The sequence below is a fragment of the Phalangium opilio genome, unplaced genomic scaffold (genome assembly GCF_054372755.1).
Source record: "Phalangium opilio isolate 3A_F unplaced genomic scaffold, DU_Popi_V2 ptg000070l_1, whole genome shotgun sequence".
NCBI lineage: Eukaryota > Metazoa > Arthropoda > Arachnida > Opiliones > Phalangiidae > Phalangium > Phalangium opilio.
In genome coordinates, this window is record NW_028324182.1 from 5,596,108 (window position 1) to 5,614,259 (window position 18,152).

The following is an 18,152-nucleotide window of genomic DNA, read 5'->3' on the forward strand; positions in this document are numbered from 1 at the left end:
GCTTAAAACACAACCTAAATGTTTACTTCCGTTTTACATTCATTTCAACTGATTGTATTTCATAAAACCTCGTACCTATAAAACAAAATAGTTATTAAAAGTGACCCATGGAATGGGAAATTAGGAGGCGGTGGCAGTGGGCAAATGGCCAGTTTTAAAATTGCAAGTCTTTGGATTGGGCGGTATCTGTGTTATGTGGAATCTTAGATTGAATAAAAATCATTCTTTAGGATCAGGCTGCGGAACATTTCTTTTCTTATCCCTCCTTTAACTTTAGCAGACAACAGGCCCTGGTCAAAGAGCAGTTTATTTGTTTATTACAGGGCATGGGGGTCACTGGTCACAAGTCCACTTTCAAAAAAATTCCCTATTTCTCACCACTAAAACTCGAAGACAAAGAAGTAACTCCGCAATGCAGACGTCATATTATCCGCCGCGACCCCTGGCGAACAAGGAACTATATAGGTCTACAAAACTGTGTAATGCATATACAGATAGAGGGCACTCTAGCTCTCCGGATGGTGTCAGTGTCAAATTTGATTTCCCTTAAACTCCTCAGGAACTGCTACTGCTTGTATTGGCAAACCTATAACTGCGCCGCCGGAGTAGAGTTCTGAACTACACCGTCCCCAGAGCAATTCTATATTGTATAGAAAGATCTCATCTGGAAGAAACGTTGCTCGATGTCTTGAATGTCTTCTCCAAAAAATTCTTATTTTAGGTTTCGAAGATGGTAGAAGGGGGCAGACAAAAGTGTCCCTCAAACACCCCGTGACAAATTGACCTCCACCAGACAGCCAAATCATCGCGCCCCCTGCGCCACCAGAAGAAAATGCAACCAGCCACCGTACAAGAGTATGGATCCAGCAGTCTGTCCTGGATATCTAGACTTATAGTGGTAACGGGAAGTATAGGGCCACCCCTAGACAATTTCAACTTTTGACCTTTGACACGGTATCATCTCCAACCCAACGAAGTCGAGTTCACATTGATGCTAGAACATCCTACTCATTTTTTTATATAAATTAATACCTTTGAAATTATACATAACATAACCGATTTACGATCTATTGACGTCACAAATTACAAAAAAAAATGCAAATATCTTAAGTTTATTGCCCCATGAATATCCCCATCACGTGCTATAAATCAACCAATCAAAATTATCAGAAACCTACGGGACTACCACCATAAATATATTAAAATGATTATTCTATTTCAAACAAAAATTGCGTATTCAAATTAGATTTTGAGATATGAGAGAGCTCTAGTTCCAAATTGGAATCGCGTGCCCCAATAAGAAGCCTAATTCAGCCAATTGTCTGGATGCAAGATTAAGTTATTTCTCCCTGGAAATCGATAGCGAAATCGTAAACGTGCATGGCGTCCAATTGGGGCCCAATTTGTAGTCAGTATCGAACGTATTAGAATTTGTAATACCGTACCTCAATAATGTGGTATAAGAATACCGAGGCCCCCGAATTATATTAACCAACCCTAGTAGTAGAATATGTGGTCCGACGAAAATCGAAATTGAATAAAAATGTGGAAAGAAATAGACATAGAAGAGTTCAATTTAGGGCACGAGCCAAGAATGAATAACTTTCCATATATAGATTTATTGGGAAGAATAGAGGAGTCGGATAGTTGAATATGGTTTTTTTTAAGGTAAAGTTTGACAGCTAAGACGCAAGGTAAAGTAACCGACACCTCGGAGGAAGAGCCAGAAAGAATAGAAATTTTCAATTTTAAAAGATCTAAAGAAAAGAAAATGGCGAATCATTGGAAAAATTTTCAATTCCATTACTGCATGGAGAAATCCAAAAATTGAATCCCATAATCTAGAATCCCGAATCGGATTTAACTAGATTTATAAAAAGTGACAATAAGATGTAGGTCAGGCGTTGGAGTCATTTTAAGCGAAGATTACAATATCATTTTTCAACCTTAAATACCTTTCCACTTAATGCAAACTCCGATTGGGAAACAATAACGTTTTTCTAAGAAGACACGCGCAACGTTTCATAAACGATTCAAATTCAGTATCTAAAGCACTGCGAAAGGAGGACGGGTAACTACGCTCGCGTTTGGAAGAAATGGGTCTATTAACTTGGTACAAAAGGTCTGAACTAGACTACACGCGCAAGTTTTTCTCGTTTTTCGTTACCAGGGTGGGCAATTTTTTTTCAGCGCTAGCTATCTTTGGTTGTTGGCAGGTCGAAAAAGATTGAAACCATCTTTGACGCTAAAAGACGAGCGTGGCCTATTTTCAATGATAGAAACGTTTCACACGACCAAGGAAGCGTCGGAACTATTTGTTTTCTTTGTGAAAAAAACTATTCACATCATCGGAAAACCGTCTTTTCCGTATCACAAAGAATAGTTTCCATAGCGTCTTATGACAGATAAGGCTAGTTTGTTAAAATTACTAGTTTAAAAACACGAGGTTTTTCTTTCTTTTCAGGATAGTCGTTTCCGCTATTTTTAGTTACAATTTAAATTGTTTTTATGGGTTTAAAAGAATTTTAAAGTCCTCTCCCAGCGGGAAAGGCAAAATCGTAGCAATAACATTCCGTAAAGGTCAGATACAAAAAAAAAATAAAAAATTCACTGAGAGAAAGGAAATTTAAAAAGAGTGTAGGGCCTACCTTCTTTAAGCTAAAATGAAAACAAAATACAAGGGGGCGGGGTATGACCTTAGTGATAAAAAATAAAACCAAAGCTAAAAAGAAAAGAAAAAAAAGAGTAAACAACATTCCCCTTTATAAATTGAAACTACGAGTTTAGCGTTTCTTTTTTTCTCGGCCCAGGGATTTTTTTTTTAAACTTTGAAAAAAGTCAGGGTTTTCCGGTTTATTCTTCTCATTAAGATAGGGTGGTAGGATCTTAGTGCAGTTGGTTCTACGGGCGATTTTGAGTCTAAAATGTTCAATAACATTTCGCCCTAAAAAGGACACCGTTTTCAAGTTATAATTAGAGTGTTTGACGGTCCTGGATGGCCCTTTAAATTAAACTGAAAAATTGAAAGACAATGCCAATTCATAACTATAAACGTTGGGCACTGTTTCAAAATGTCACAGAAATGTTTCGACTCAAATCCTCTCATAGAGCAGGAAATCATTCGATCCTACCACCCTTTATGGAACACCATGAACACCTATTTCTTAAGTAAAATGATTTTTGCTACAAGAAGTCTGGTTTAAATGTTTTTCCCAAATTTGAACCTAACCCATCTTGTTTTATCTAACGCTATATTTCGAATCGAATCCTTCAAGCTATTCCAAGGATTAAAGAAATATACGACTTTCCATCCTTTAAGAGAATCCTCCCGTATTATCTATTCGCGAGAAAAAAAAAGGTTTTTCGGGGGTTTAACCGACCCCCTACCCCACAAAAAAAAATGCAGCACCGCACAGTTCCATTTGTGCAACGCACAATCCTCTCTCTCGCTTTAGGCCTAGGTATAAATAGGAATGCGGTATACAGATAGAAAAAAGTGGGCGGACGCCCCGGGCCTAAAAACAATCGATTGGGGGTTTCTTCCCCATAAACCTCTCTACGCCCCCCCCCTCCCCTGGATTACTAGCATTGGGCTATACTTCACAGATCTATCCTCCACTCCGAATATTCCGACAGGCGCTAATGGTAGATAAGATAGTTGAAACTACTCTAATTAATATGAACTTGAAACTTAGGTAATATTTGGGAGCCTTCATTAACACGAAAATGTATATTTTCATTAAAAGTTGGATTAAAGAATGTGCGGGAAAAACAACTTGCAGGGTGAATCAATCCTATGTGTTTTGCCATAGCCCCTGTAGAAATGGTTTTCAAGTTGCGCTTAGGTGTACTGCATGAAGCTACCCACTAGGGGCAAACCCAAATATTTTCATTTATAACGTTAAGTTGACCATCCTAAATAAACCTACTTCATCTTAACCCAGTTTATAGGGGTCTAAAATTTTTATTTCTATTTTACAAACTGTTTCGTAAAAGGGGAATTAAAACTTAAGATACCCAGTCTAACTCGAGAAAAATAATTTTAACACGCAAAATGATCTGAATAATTTTTTGGTGATGAAACCCGAACCATCTTATCTTAAAACTCCGACACGACCGGAGCTGGGGTTTGATGGGGGCAGCTAAAAACGAGGCGTATGAGAGAAACGAACTTAGGAACCTCGGTTAACGCGCCTCTCCAAAAGATGCCAAAAGAGCGAAAGGAGAAAGAAAAAAAATATTGATTTTTGAAGATGGAAGGATGAGGATGAAGTCGGATGGAGCTAGGGTGAAAACATCCCTCCAGGGAATTTTTTTATTTCCTCTTTTCTCCTCCAAGAGTTCTTCTAGAACTCGTTCTCTCTCTCTCTACCTCCCTCCCTCTCTCTCTGCCTTCAATGCACACCCACACATCACTTGGAAAGCAAAATAAAAAAGTTTCAATGGGAAGGCGAAGAGAATATTCCAAGAAAAAAAAACTATAGCGGTGGCTACTTTGAATTCGTTTCGTTACATTTCATAAGAGAGGAGAAAAGGTTGACATCGCCCCCAAACACTTGATCTCATCTAGACGGAATAAATAACAAACGCCTTCACTCGAATAAAAGAAAATAAGGGGGGAAAAGGAAAAAAAAAATCAAAAGAGCATGAATATTTTGATTAAGCCTGTTTTGAATATCACGGACTTTAATCATACGGTATAGCTCCTTTTGACCAGATATACTTATTAGCCAAGACTCATTTAAAAGCAACACTCTGACTCAAGCGCAATTTAACTACGCCGAAGAATTTATATTAATGAGTTCCAGAAATTTGTTTATCATTTTAGGAGTTGGTTAAGCCTTGAGACTGGTCAATGAGGAATGTTCATACCAAGTGCTACTACAAATAAGAACAGCGCTAACCACAGGCATGCACGAGTTCTCTCATTTTCAACCTCAAATCTTCGGAAATATACTGGTGTGACCCATAGTTTTTACGCCCTTCCATTTTCCACGGGCGACAGTGGCGTGCGGCTTTCGGTATTGGTCCTAGTTGAGCTATAGCGTGTCCTTTGGGATAGTAACTGAAGCCCAGTCCAATTTAAGGGCGGATTCTCACTCGGCGTCCTCTCTCTCTCACCTCACTATATACCTCCAACCTCATTCATTCCTCGGCCTCTTTGCTTCGCTTTTCTTCCGTTTAGATCCCAACAACAATATACTTCTTTTATTTCTATACACTGCTCTCCATCCTCCGTCTTTTCTCTCGACTATTCCGGAAATTGGGGAGCGTCCCCATCCCTACTCCAACCCCCCCCCCTCCATCCCCAAACCATCTTATAAAGAAAGAAAAATATACTCCTTTGTTTATAGCGCAGTATTTTATATTTTCCTTATCTAGCGAACGTCTTATTTCAAAAGAAAACGTCTGAGAAATTATAATGAATAAAAGTAAATTATACCGAAGTTTGCCCCTAACGAAAAATTCATAATGCAATCAAACTATCATATTTTGCTACAAACACATTCTCTTTAGGCGTATTTTTTCAAGAAAACCGAAAAATTTCCATTCATTTATCCAATTTGGTTAATTTAAAGAGACGGGGTTTGAAAGGGGATTAAAGTCTCCTTTGAAAAATTTAATTTATCGGTCGAGTGACGTCGTAAGCAATTTAGCTCCCGGTTCCTCAAACTTCTAAAGAGGGTCTCGAGCTTTCCTGGTTTAACTATACGTCCGCATATACACCTTTTGTTTACTTCAACTGCCCAAACGTATTTGCCTTAAGTATGGTGTAACTTCGACGTAGATTAACATACGTTCAATGGCATCGTTAATTTTAAAGTTAATTACAAGCTACAAAGGTTAAAATACGTTCAAAGTTACACCCACGCTTGTCCAAAAGTCACCCTCAATTAAAAATTCCCTGAAATAGTTCAGCTTAAACCATAGATATAAATAATAATAGGAAATTTGAGCATTGAAATAATGAAAGTTTGAATATTCTCAGAACCAAATGGGGTTTACGTATAGTGTACCTTCGAGTCTTGCACTGTATTTTTAATATCTATGGTTTAAGCTGATACAAAAGCGCTTGTCACGTGCTATAAGTTACCAAACCCGGTCATTAAGCTCGAGCTAGATTTGTTTTCCCGCCAAATTCGTCCCTTTACCGCGGGACTTTATATTCCTCTCGAACCATTTCGCGCCCCTGCAGATCCGACCAGCCAAAACGAGCGTGACCGAAAAGGTATACGTTAGCCGCACTATACGTACCTAACTACCAAATTGTTAATTTCTCCCCGAATCGTACGCCAGAGAGGGTCCAACTCCTACAGCTAGCTTTTAGTTCATTAGTAATAGCCATGGGTAACAGAGGCCCAGAGAAGAGTGTGGCCAATTTAAATAGGGATACCATATATATACCTATATAGATTTTCCGGTTAGCCGAATTCGGGATAAATTAGGCTAGAACCACTAGAGTCGGGCGGTCAAATGGTACTCGGGTTTGGCCACTCGTTTCTTATCACCCATAGCTTGCTGTACTTTAAACCTTATAAAACCATATATACCCAAAGTAAAGTTTTGTTCAGATCACCAAATACTTTCCTAAATAGGATACGCTAACTTATTCTTACTACATTACCTATGCCAATAAGTTACTCAATAACGGTACACAAGACAGTGATGTTGAATTCTCAGATTGGTACAAACTACACGCATAATGTATATACATAGTTAATGCCGAAGATCTAGAGAAAACGGTGGCGGTTTGTTAAATAGAGGGCAAACTGCGGCTGGACGGATTTACCTATAAGGGGGACTGAGGAAAAGGGTCTTTGCTTAAGCAATTGAGTTCATCTCGGTCCGTGCCTACCCTTTTAATCTAATAAGACAAGGGGGTTAGGGGTTCGCGGGGGTATAGTCCTAATGAAGAGGAGGCCCTTTGGGGGAGGGGTTGGATACTGGTAGCTTGTTTAAGTCGTCGCTGGGAAGACAAGACTTGGAAGCTGCATGAACAACGAGATAAAAGGGGGAAGGGATTTCTCTCTAAACCGGCTTCTCTCTCAATTTCGTCTATGTCGCGATTAATTTGCGTACGAATTACGTTCAAGACGATCGCCGAGATAACTATACGAAACTTCTCCCCCCCCCTCGGCTTCCCCTTTATACATCTTTCCAAGAAGGGGGGGGGAGGAAATACGGGTCTCCATGAATTAGCCTAAAATCAACCAGAAACTTGAATAAAGCGTCTTAATAAATAATCCGATCACTTTAATAAATGTCAATAACGTTTAAGTTAGGCTTAATATATTAAATTCGTTTAAATAATATAGCCAATAAGCAGATTGCGACCCTATATATATACGACCCTACGTCTGTCGGAGTTAATTTTCTAATAGACCTCAATAACAATTAGGCTTCTTCGAACTTAAATTGCAAGGTTGTTTATATAAAAGTTCGATAACAATACAAATTAACTCGCTTCCAAATTAACCAAGCCGGTATTAGATGATTAAAATCTATTTTTTTTTTCTGATTAAACATTGCAGACTACCTTATGATCCTATGAAGAAAAAGAATATAGACAGCCCTGACGGACGGAAATCTCAAAGAGACATCTTAAGATATAGCTCCACCGATCCGAAGCTATTAAAACGAAACCGGATGATTGCCTTTAACGTAGAGAGGGGTAAGTCTAACAGAAAATTTAGACTCAGTCTAGGCAAGTCGGGGTATGAAAGAATCTCTTTTCGGAAGGAAATTGGCTTCCCGTAATAGTCAGCTAGGGTACGCTGTAACCTGACGTCATCATGACTTAGGAGAGGGACCTTACATAAACCCTTATAGAACTAGAAGTAGACGAATTCTAGACCGAGGGTTAGCTCAAGTGAGGTTAGCTATACTTGGCTACAACGTTTCTTGAGACCAATAGACGGAAGATGTACTTGGTCGCGAAACCATTGGTATCGTGACACTGACTTTGGGGTATAGAAATTCGGGGTTAGGAGTGAGTCGCCTCCGCCCAACACACGAAAAATAGGCAGTCGACAATAACCATTCACAGAAGACAGAGAGTTAGCTCCCGCCAGTAGCTAGCTTCCTCTCCAACCTCTTCCTTAAAATTCCCACGCGATTCTACCGGTATAATAATGCCAGTCAAGTCCAATCTTACGCTCCTTTTACTCATTCCCTAGTTTCCTTGCGAGCCTAGGTTACTAAGGGACTGATTTTCTACCCTGATTTTATACCATAGATAGAGGCTACGCTTCTTCAATGTCAATGGGTGAATGTTTCAGCTTCGTCTTAGCGTCAATACGTGGTAGTACATCTGGCTGGGAAAACATCCAAGACTATCAACATCTCCCCATGGTCACGTGCGTGATCAGGGGGTAAGGCGACCCAAGAATTACATTGAAGGCATGAATGGGGTGGGATCCAAACTAAAGACTTTGTATATACGTACTGGGGAAGAAATCCAAATGGTCATGCACGCAATAGGTACGGAAATAAATACCCCGGTAATTTAATCTTCCAAGTATGATTTATCCCAGTAGCGCATTTAAGAGCTTTCACACTAAGAAAATACACTTTGCGCAATATTTATTTACATATCAGCTAGGGTAAAATTTTACAGGACGGCGCTACTAACTTAAACGTGTTAAATTAAGATACACGTAAGAGCTGGCAAAGAACCTGAGGTATTTCGATTGAATTCATGGTAATTCTTACAGCAGCCATCGCACACCTGTATTTCCAAATAACAGAACCGACTGAACTCTAAAGGAGAATTCCTCCGAATTAGCGTATACGAATTATCCAAGAATAAACAGAAACGAAACGAGAGGAAGCTGAAAGTTTTGTTGAATCACGATCAACGACTTCACCGAGCTAAGCACGAAAAAAAAAGAACTATAACTAACTTAAGACTGACAGATCTAAGACAGCTGGTCACGAAGAAAACCCCTTTAAGGTTAAAGAAGAACTCTGTAAGATATAATATAACTCTTTACTTAGCGCGGGAGAGGCTCCCCTGGTAGGCATGCCACGCGCCGCTAAAACACACATACGACGGGGTGAAATATTCTTGAGTTTCTTCTTGACTGATATAAGAGTTACTCGCTAGTATAAAAACTAGTTTCCATTTCGGGGTAAAAGCAAAATGCTCCCTAAACTCCCTTAGTTCCGAAAATAGACGTAAATACCGCGGAATTTGGAAATCTTCCGTTCTACAGCGTACCTTGTTCACCGATTCATAACCAATTGTGGCACTGCATGTAGAGAACAGAAGATGGAGATATGGCAATAACGATGATGATCAAGTCACTTTTCTCACGTCGTGTCAATACTTAATATTTGCAAATTAATGGAAACGTTCAGGTATCATAACATTACACCTTAAAAGAACGGCCTTTTTCTAAAAGTGGCGTCTGCTATATCGAACCTCTTACCCCTACGGGATTGGTTAAATTCTCACAGGCTGAGAGAGGTAATTTTAAGGTAGGGGGGGAGTAAGTGGTTCGGTTATATTTAGAAAAAGAGCTTTCTTTTAAGGTATATAATGTTACGTTACCTGAAATTTTCCTTTAAGCATTTTGGAAATGTTGGCTAAATATCAGTAAACGTTATATCATACATTGCTGACCAGAGCAGATTCGTGGATCGCCGAGCGAGAACAACACCCAGAATGATTTATGGGCACTGAATGCCAGGTAAAAAGGTTCGGTAAGAATGTTACGAAAGAGTTATATATATATATATATATATACACATACATTTAGTATAAAAGATAAGCCCTTAGCCATACACGTATACCTAACCGAAGGATGGCTATGTATTCATGCACGTTACCGAAATATTTATACAATACCCCGGCCGGTCAGGCTAGCTTCGTATATAGACTACAATAGAAACGGCTTACGTATTGCCCGAAGGTCTTATTTAACTTATGTCGCATATACAACCATGGATATAAGAAATATATAAAACAGGGTTTTCATTATCGATTAGGACGACAAAACGGCTAAATTTTGTCAAGAGTTACCGGGTCAGTGTTAGATTAATGTGTACTATTTCAGATATCTATGATAAGCAGCTCGCGCCAAAGATTAATAACGTAGTAAGGCTTCGAGGCAAAAGAAGTGATACACTGTATATACATTTGCGCGCGCCAGATTGAGCGCGAAAACCGAATATATCTTCATAAATTCAGTTAAGCTTGTTGACAAACAGATATAAACATTTCTGTGAATATAACCTTTTGAGGAAGTTAGGCTTAAGGTTGTATAAGATAAGATTAAATACTAGAGAAGAAAAATGAATAAAATATAATAAACAACCTAATTTATGATTCTACAGGATTACGATTCACTTTGCTTCAACCAAATAAATCCCAAGCGTAACTTTTCTCGCTACCGCGTAATAAATTATTTATTTTAAGGTATTTTCAGCTACCACTGATTTTTTGGGCCTTATGGAATTTAATTTGAACGTTTAAACAAACTCTCTTACTCGCGACATATGGCAAGATCAGCTTTTAGAATTTTTTCGGTCAACCTCACTTTAATGGATGGGTATAAAAATAATTTCATTTAAAAAACCAACTAAGTTTAAAACTTCAACGCCCAGGACAATTTTTGTTTCTTCCCCCAAATTTGGTCTTTCGATTCCGTCGGCGAACTTATATAAGTTTGAGAGTTGGGAAAAGTTGTCGAGGGCCCCAAACAATTTTTGGCAACCTCATGTCGAGTGTTAAAACCTTATCACTAACGATTTTTCCATTAGATAAGACTGCCTAGAAAGAAGTATGGGTCCCCCTTTTTTCCAATATTCTAAATTTAAAAGTCTATACGGTTTAAATTTAAGCTGCCTTCAACGCCTTTTAATATGGCTAGAAATAAATTAACTCTAGAAGTTACTGCGAAAAAATAGATAAGTTTTATCGTTTATCAATACCAAGGAAGATGAAGCGAGGGAAGTTTGGTCAGTATAGAAGTCGCTCTTCCCGAAGCCTTGCAGGTCACGTGTCGAAAAAAACTACGGTAGAGTGCATCTACTTAACTTTGGCATTAATTTACTTTCGATATTATGAATCTCCCGGTTAACTCACTGCGGGGCAAAATTTCAGGGGTGGGCGTGTTCCCAGCGGGCATAAAAACTAAGAAAGTAATTTCAAGGAGCTATAGCTACGACCAAAAAGAAAAAAATTAAATCTGCAAAAACACTTTAAAGCTTTTACCGATATACTATACAACATGATGTATGATGCAAAAGTATACCCTTACATCTTACCAGTTCAAAAAACTTCCCAGAGAAAGTGAAAATTGTCAGAACTACATGTAACAGAGAAGAATATAAATACTTCTTTAATTTAATTAAGACATTTAATTTTTAATTGGCTGTTGAAAGTATGGTACCGTACTGCAGTGTGAAAACATGGACGCGTAACGCAATAGTTAAGAATCTAATTTCATATTAAATACTAAGTAGATATCAGCTGAATTAGCAACATTTCTCATCTTTAACTACTTTACTTGACCTTTCACTCTAACACTTTTAAAATCACCCGAAGAACCTAGCCTCTCCTCAAAACTGAAGCTGCTCTTAAAATTTAACACTATTCATTAGACCAAGGGGTATTAAACCCCGTTAAAAGGCGACTCATGTAGCATTATACAACCTTTAATAGTTCCAAATTAAACGCTTCAAGTTCAAAAGGAGCGTTCCTTTAAAGTCTAGAGATTATAAAAGTAGATTATTCCGATTTTGGTAAAAAAATAAAATAAAAAGGTTCGCTGCAAACACGCATTATCTGATATTCGCCTCGTCTCTAAAACGAATAATTAGCTAGTTATTTTAAAAGGGTTTCGGCTTAAAAGAATGTATACCGAAGAAGTTTGTGGTAAAAGCCCAAAACGCGCGAAAAGGGAAAGGCAAGCTAATCTTTTAAAATATGCAAATCAGGATTTATTAACGGGCCGTCGACTCGCTCGCTGCAGTTTGAGCCGAGCTCGAGCGAGCAATCTAATTTTAGTGAAAACGGGTTTCGCTTTTCATTCCTTTTGAAATAAGGATCCACGTTTCTCGCACTTACTTTTATTAATCACAAAATGCGGTTCTCTGCCATGAAAGGGCTAATGAAATGAATATATATACATTCATTCAATTCCTGAATGCTCCGAAAATATATCATCAATTTAACAATAGACCATTTCGATGTTACTAAGAGGGAAAGAAATGGGGGTAAAACTTGCCTTCCATCTCGCTTTTTGGCGCCTGCGCCGTAGTCTTTTTTATCATGAGAATGTGCAGAGACGGCAATGTATCAACAATACTGAGGGTTGCAGAGTGGAATACTTATATTTGACACGTAACTTATTATTTTCATTTCAGGGCCCCTTTAACTTTCGTGAGGCCTTAGTCCGAGTTAAGAAAAATCGAATTTATCGATCGTGGGTTCAATTTAAGGGGAGGGTATAATGTTTTAACACGGTTAACGTGATTCTTATATTAAGCCTAAAACCAATTTGATAATAGAAAGAGGAGATGCGTACTCCGTTACAGTGAGAAAAAATCTATATTTTTATCATCAAGGGAATTTTAAGGGAAGTGTTTCAACATTTCTAGTCTACACATTAAGGCAGTTGCTTTCGAGTGATATTTGAATATAAGATTCATTAATAAACTCAACACGTTTTTACCCCCTAACCAAGGCTTAGATAGAAAAATAACAATTCACATTCGAACCGTATTTGACATGAAACTGGACGGTGTAAATTGAAGTATAGCGTTGCTAGGGTTGCTTATTTAAACAACAACACGCCAGTCTTTCATTAACGCTAATGTAGATATACCGAGCAAACATAACCACCATACACCTTTACTGGATAAAACTCGGGAAAATTCTCTCTCCGTCAATGTTTACACGTCTATGTTAATGCTTCACCCTTTTCCCCAAAGTATTTATCAAGTATCACGTTAACTTCGTAACGGAAATAAGGCTACGATTAAATTATAAACTTAATTAAACCTAGTACGAGGTTAGGTTGAGACAGATAGGGTATGGAGGGAGGGGGAACAGGGTGCTTTCGTTTAACACGGACCTAGTCTCATTAAGTTTTTAAGGGACATATGTTCAAATCTCATGGAATGGCGACCGGAGGTTTTTCCCCACTAGCGTCATCGACTTATAGAAAGTTAACAACACCCTGTTTAATGGTGGGAGGTAAGCATTAGGACCAGACTCGCGGACGCCTTAAAGGTCAAAACAGTAACAAAAGGGATCAGCAATTTAGGCAATACGTGGCCAAAATAACTAGAATTAATTTATGAGTTAACAAGGTCAACTTGGTATAGACGCCACTATCCAATTCCCCAAATAACATGGTTCCCAACTTAACTAGGGAACGAGTCACCAATTACTCTTTGTTACGATGTTTTGAGACCATTTATTATTCTCAAAATCTAACCCTAAAATTGTTCACGTTTGTCCAAGTCTTGTTGACAAATTATTTTCACGGCAATATTCATCCAATAGCCAAAATGTGAGCTCATATTATTTTCAATATTTCAAAACCAAGTGACATTTGTTAGGTACATCTCAGTTACTTGTACCGGCAACAAAATGTCAACTTGTTGAAACAAAACTATGACGAAAGACTTATTTATTAAGTTATTGTTACTTTAGGGACCAACGCTAAGACTTTTTCTTTCTACCATCCAATCCTTCCCTTTTAATCTCTAATTCCCAAACTAGCATTAAGGGGTCTCGACGTTGTTATGCAAAATAGGGGGCGTCCTTCGAACGTGTTGTGTACGGTATTTTCTTCCCATGGGTGTTTTAGTTGTTCCAGGCGCTGAAAACTAACGAAGGTTGGAGTGGACATCACGCGATGCTTGTTAAGGATCACGACTTTTATCCCCACCCCTACTTCCCTCCCTCCTTTAGGTACCTGTCCCAGAGCCGCGCAAAGCGATGACTGATGAGTCGCGTCAGATAGATGCGGAGTTTTCTCGAATACCTGGGCCGGGGATATACGAAAAGTCTTCTAGAAAACTTTCCCCGGTAAAGTTTTGCTAGACACGATTTTCAAGAAGACGGATTAGCTAAGAATTTGGGATGCCATCAGGTAGTTATGAAATGGAAGGAGGGTTTATCAAAGTTTATATTCATTATGGACCACTTGCGCAAAGGGTTATAATTATTAAGCTCTACGAGTGTTGATCGGGGAATATGAGAGCATGCACTAAATTGAAGAAATTACGTCAGCTTACCAGCAACTTCGAGGGAGGCGTTCCTGCTTTTGACTTTACCGACTTCATTGCGGGCGACGCACCAGTAGATCCCGGTGTCCTGTTCCCTCTTGGTGTGGATAACGTGTAAAAAGAAAAGTTCGCCATTGGGTAGAGCCATTCGGTTCGGCGTGTCATGAACTTTTTCGCCGTGTTCCCCATGGTACCACTCGATGGTCGGTTTGGGTTTTCCATCCGCCTTGCAATTCAGAGTCGCCGGTTCGTGTTTACGAACAACGATGTCCGACGGGTGTTCCAAAATACGGGGCGGTTTCAATTGGGCTAGGCAAAGAAAAAATAAACGAAATGGTCAACGCAAATCGTATCACGCAAACATTTAATAATTTGAGCAATTAAACAACAAACAAGTGACTATATCAATCACGAATATGTTACTTAATGTATGAAATTGTCTTTTTAAAAACAGAAAATGGCTCTTAATATAAAAAGATCTACCACATGTCCACAGTGTAATGATATATTGTTTTGGTTTTAACTATTATTTTACTCATTTTTCTTCGCTCGACCTTTCTGTCCATTTCAGACTTTTCACGGCATCGATTTTGGCGTTCAACAAGAAAAAGAAAATAAAATAAGGAAGCGGGATCAGAAAGAAATAAAGACCGCTGGTAGCGAAAAAGAAAAAAGAACTATTGGACAACGACAGCGATAAAGGGTCAAAGAAGAATGACCTTAATTTCCTCCTCAACAACCTGTCGGACACTCGACTCCCTAACAAAGAACTTCTCTAACCTACAGTCCATCTTTTACAGTTAAACCTATATGACTCCACCCACTTCCGGCAGCAGTAGCAAAGCAATGAAGAAATATATTAATCATATCAATCTATTTCATTTGCCATAAAATAAAAATGGCCAAATGCACTGCGCGGTTTTGTTTCTTTATCAAATCGTAGAATGTCTTAACAGATATCATTTTACATTAACCCCCTTTCCATAAAGAAAAATGTGTCTCTTAAAAGATTTTTCTTTTTATATAAAATGAACACACAAAAACGTTTCATTTATAAAATGTGAATGATAAGAATCAGTATTTTGATCTCGAAGAATGAACTCAAAGTACCAGTGTTTTCAAATCCTCCTTAGTTACACGCGAGGGGCAAACCACCAGTACTAATAAAACCCAGAACCTTCAGCTGTTAATAATAATAATAAACCTCTAATTGTGCATTCCAGATTTCGATGATGTTTTCAATGACATGACGTCAGTGATTAAAACAACTAACCGAACCATGGGAAAAAGTGAACCACCCCTCGTGTAACTAAACCCACACGTGAAACTAACAGCTCGATGTTGCTACAACAAGATCTGGTTGAAATATATCAAAAAGACTTGAGAGTAAATGGAAAAATATATCCGAATATACTTAAATTACACTCTTAAATTGTAAGCGAAATACCCAGTAAGGAAGTGGTCTTTCTGGAAACATTTTGATACTAACTGAGATTACAAACTATATATTATGTTGCGGTGATTCATGCCTTGGTAAGAGCCGGCGCCGGTATACTCTTGGGCATATACATATATATATTCGCTAGCAATAGGGGTTAAAAATAAATGGCAACCGATTTTTTTGAAGTGAAATCCCTCCAGAAGAGCGCTTGTTTGAATTGAAAAAGTGGCTGCAACATGTTAAAAATGTTTTCACAACTGGTTTCTTTTTTTTTTCTCGGCCGAAACGAATGTATTCGTTTAAGCCTTGTCACTCTGAATCAAAATATGAAAAAAAGAAAAACAGGAGGAAATCATGACGGCTCGACTAAGTGCTTAGCTCTCGAAACACCCCTACTAAAATCAAGAGTAAATCAAACAGGAGTTAGGTGTATAGCGACCACGGAAAAATATACTTTTTACTCTCCTGTCAGTACCAATTTTTCTCAAAAATGGCGCTGTAAAATTTTCCCTTTTGCTCTTCACGATTTGAATACTTTACATACAACCATAAGTTTATAAGATATGTTCCTACACTTCGTAATTCTAGAGAGTTACTGAGAGCTAGTTCAAGAACGACAAGCGAGAATTGGATACATTCGCTTTTGCAGTCCATCTTCCTATTTAGTCTGTATTAAGCCTTTGACAGCGCCTCACCGGGCATCGCTTTAAGAGAATCTATGACTTACGTCACTTCATGACAAGCTCTCAGTGACAAACTTATGGAACATATCTTACAAACTTATGATGCAACTCCTACTTTATTTACTCGTGCTAAAATGAAATGTAAATATTGGTAACGTAATTTAACGTCAGAAATGGATACAGCTATAGGTTAAGCGAGAATATCCTGGTTCTGGACCAAAAAGCATAGACTATAAATCGGTCTAAATAGACTCCTCTAAACTCATTTCCATAAAAGAGGCGCCGTGGAAAGAAAAAAAAGGCACTTACGTACTTAAAGTGGCCACATTACCAGAATACGAAATAAACCCCGACTTTATGGGAATTTTTGATAAATCGACTGTAGCTCTTCTATCTTAAGAACTATACATTCCCATGTGTGGTAATTCAACTTAATACAGTCAATGCCTAAAATAGTCAAGGGGGTGGATAATTACAACTAACCTCTTACCAGCGTTTTCTACATCCCCTATGATCATAACATTGTTTCAAATACGTTGAACAAGGGGTCACTACGATACAAAAATTGCCAAGAAATATATTAACATACCCCTTATTTTCTAGAGACTGCGGTGAAATTTCCGTATAAATTTTATTGTCAATAGTTAGGTACAACTGTGAACAAGGGAATTGCATTTGGAAATCGGCGGCGTGCTAACGTGCAAGGGATAATCAAGGCCCAGGAGAGGGTGAAATTATTTCTTACCGGGTTTTACCAATTTATCGACTTTTTCTGACTCGCATTCAGCCTGAAACCGACAGACTGTGGCCAGTGCGTAAATACGCTTGTTTTGAATGAACCCCTAACATCGATTGAATGACTAATTGTTTACACTATCAGGTAATAAAATGGGTAAAAAACATAAGTATACAAAATTGATTTATCTTTCACGAATCTGGAGGGCGTCTCCATAATCCTTTTCGAAATATTGCGTATCAAATATCATAACAGACCATGTGATCTACGCTGCAGTAGTTAAAAACATTCCATAAATTCATGGCAAGAAGTGATTTCTAGTTTATTAGGGAGAAGGTATAAATTCGCCACATTTCCAGCTTTATCTCCAGTGCAAACGTAGGTCCGGAGTTAATCCCCGCCGCCTCTAAATTACAGCCTGCATCTCATTGGTTCTTGAAAACTCAGGTCAGCGCGACGCGAATGACGAAAATTATAGTCATATTTTCCTACTGAGGAGAGTGGCGAAATAGCCCAGCCTCCTTTTACGCTCCCCCCTTGTATTTTGAAAGGGGGACTGGAACTATGGCGTGCGAATACTTAGGCATCTTATACGTTCTCCCTAATAAACTTGATATCACTTCTTGATTGTATATACTCATGGTGTGGTATACCTTCTCTCCAATAAACTAGATATCACTTCTTAATTGTATATATTCATGGTATGGTATTTAGGGGTACTGTTCTTCCATGTTTTTGCTAACAGTCTTTTTTGTGCCAATATAGTGAAGCTTGAGCGAAGTATATTATTTCTTTAGGAATGAACAACAGTTTTCTTTTTTATATAATTTCCAAACAGATGGAGTTGGACGTTGGAAAGCCCAATGCTGCTATCATCATTAAGGGTGTAGTCCCTTTTGTATCGAGGAGGAGGGTATGGAGGGTTACAGGGCACGTGTTCATCCGTAATTTGATTAAAACAGTTAAGATAAGGGTGGGGATCCTATCTACATGCTTGTAGAAATTGTAATTTGGATATTATATCCACCTACAATTGGATCGAATGAAG

The 18,152-nt window shown here is 38.3% G+C and overlaps 1 protein-coding gene across 3 annotated transcripts in view; it reads right to left on the reverse strand.

The window, feature by feature from the left end:
• Positions 1-18,152, reverse strand: part of LOC149661247 (roundabout homolog 1-like) — a 117,948-nt gene that overhangs the window by 33,945 nt on the left and 65,851 nt on the right. For all 3 annotated transcript variants that reach the window (XM_089842717.1, XM_089842716.1, XM_089842715.1), the window contains exon 2: positions 14,254-14,553. In XM_089842717.1, coding sequence (XP_089698843.1) covers positions 14,254-14,553 — 300 coding nt within the window. The remainder of the gene's footprint in view (positions 1-14,253; positions 14,554-18,152) is intronic.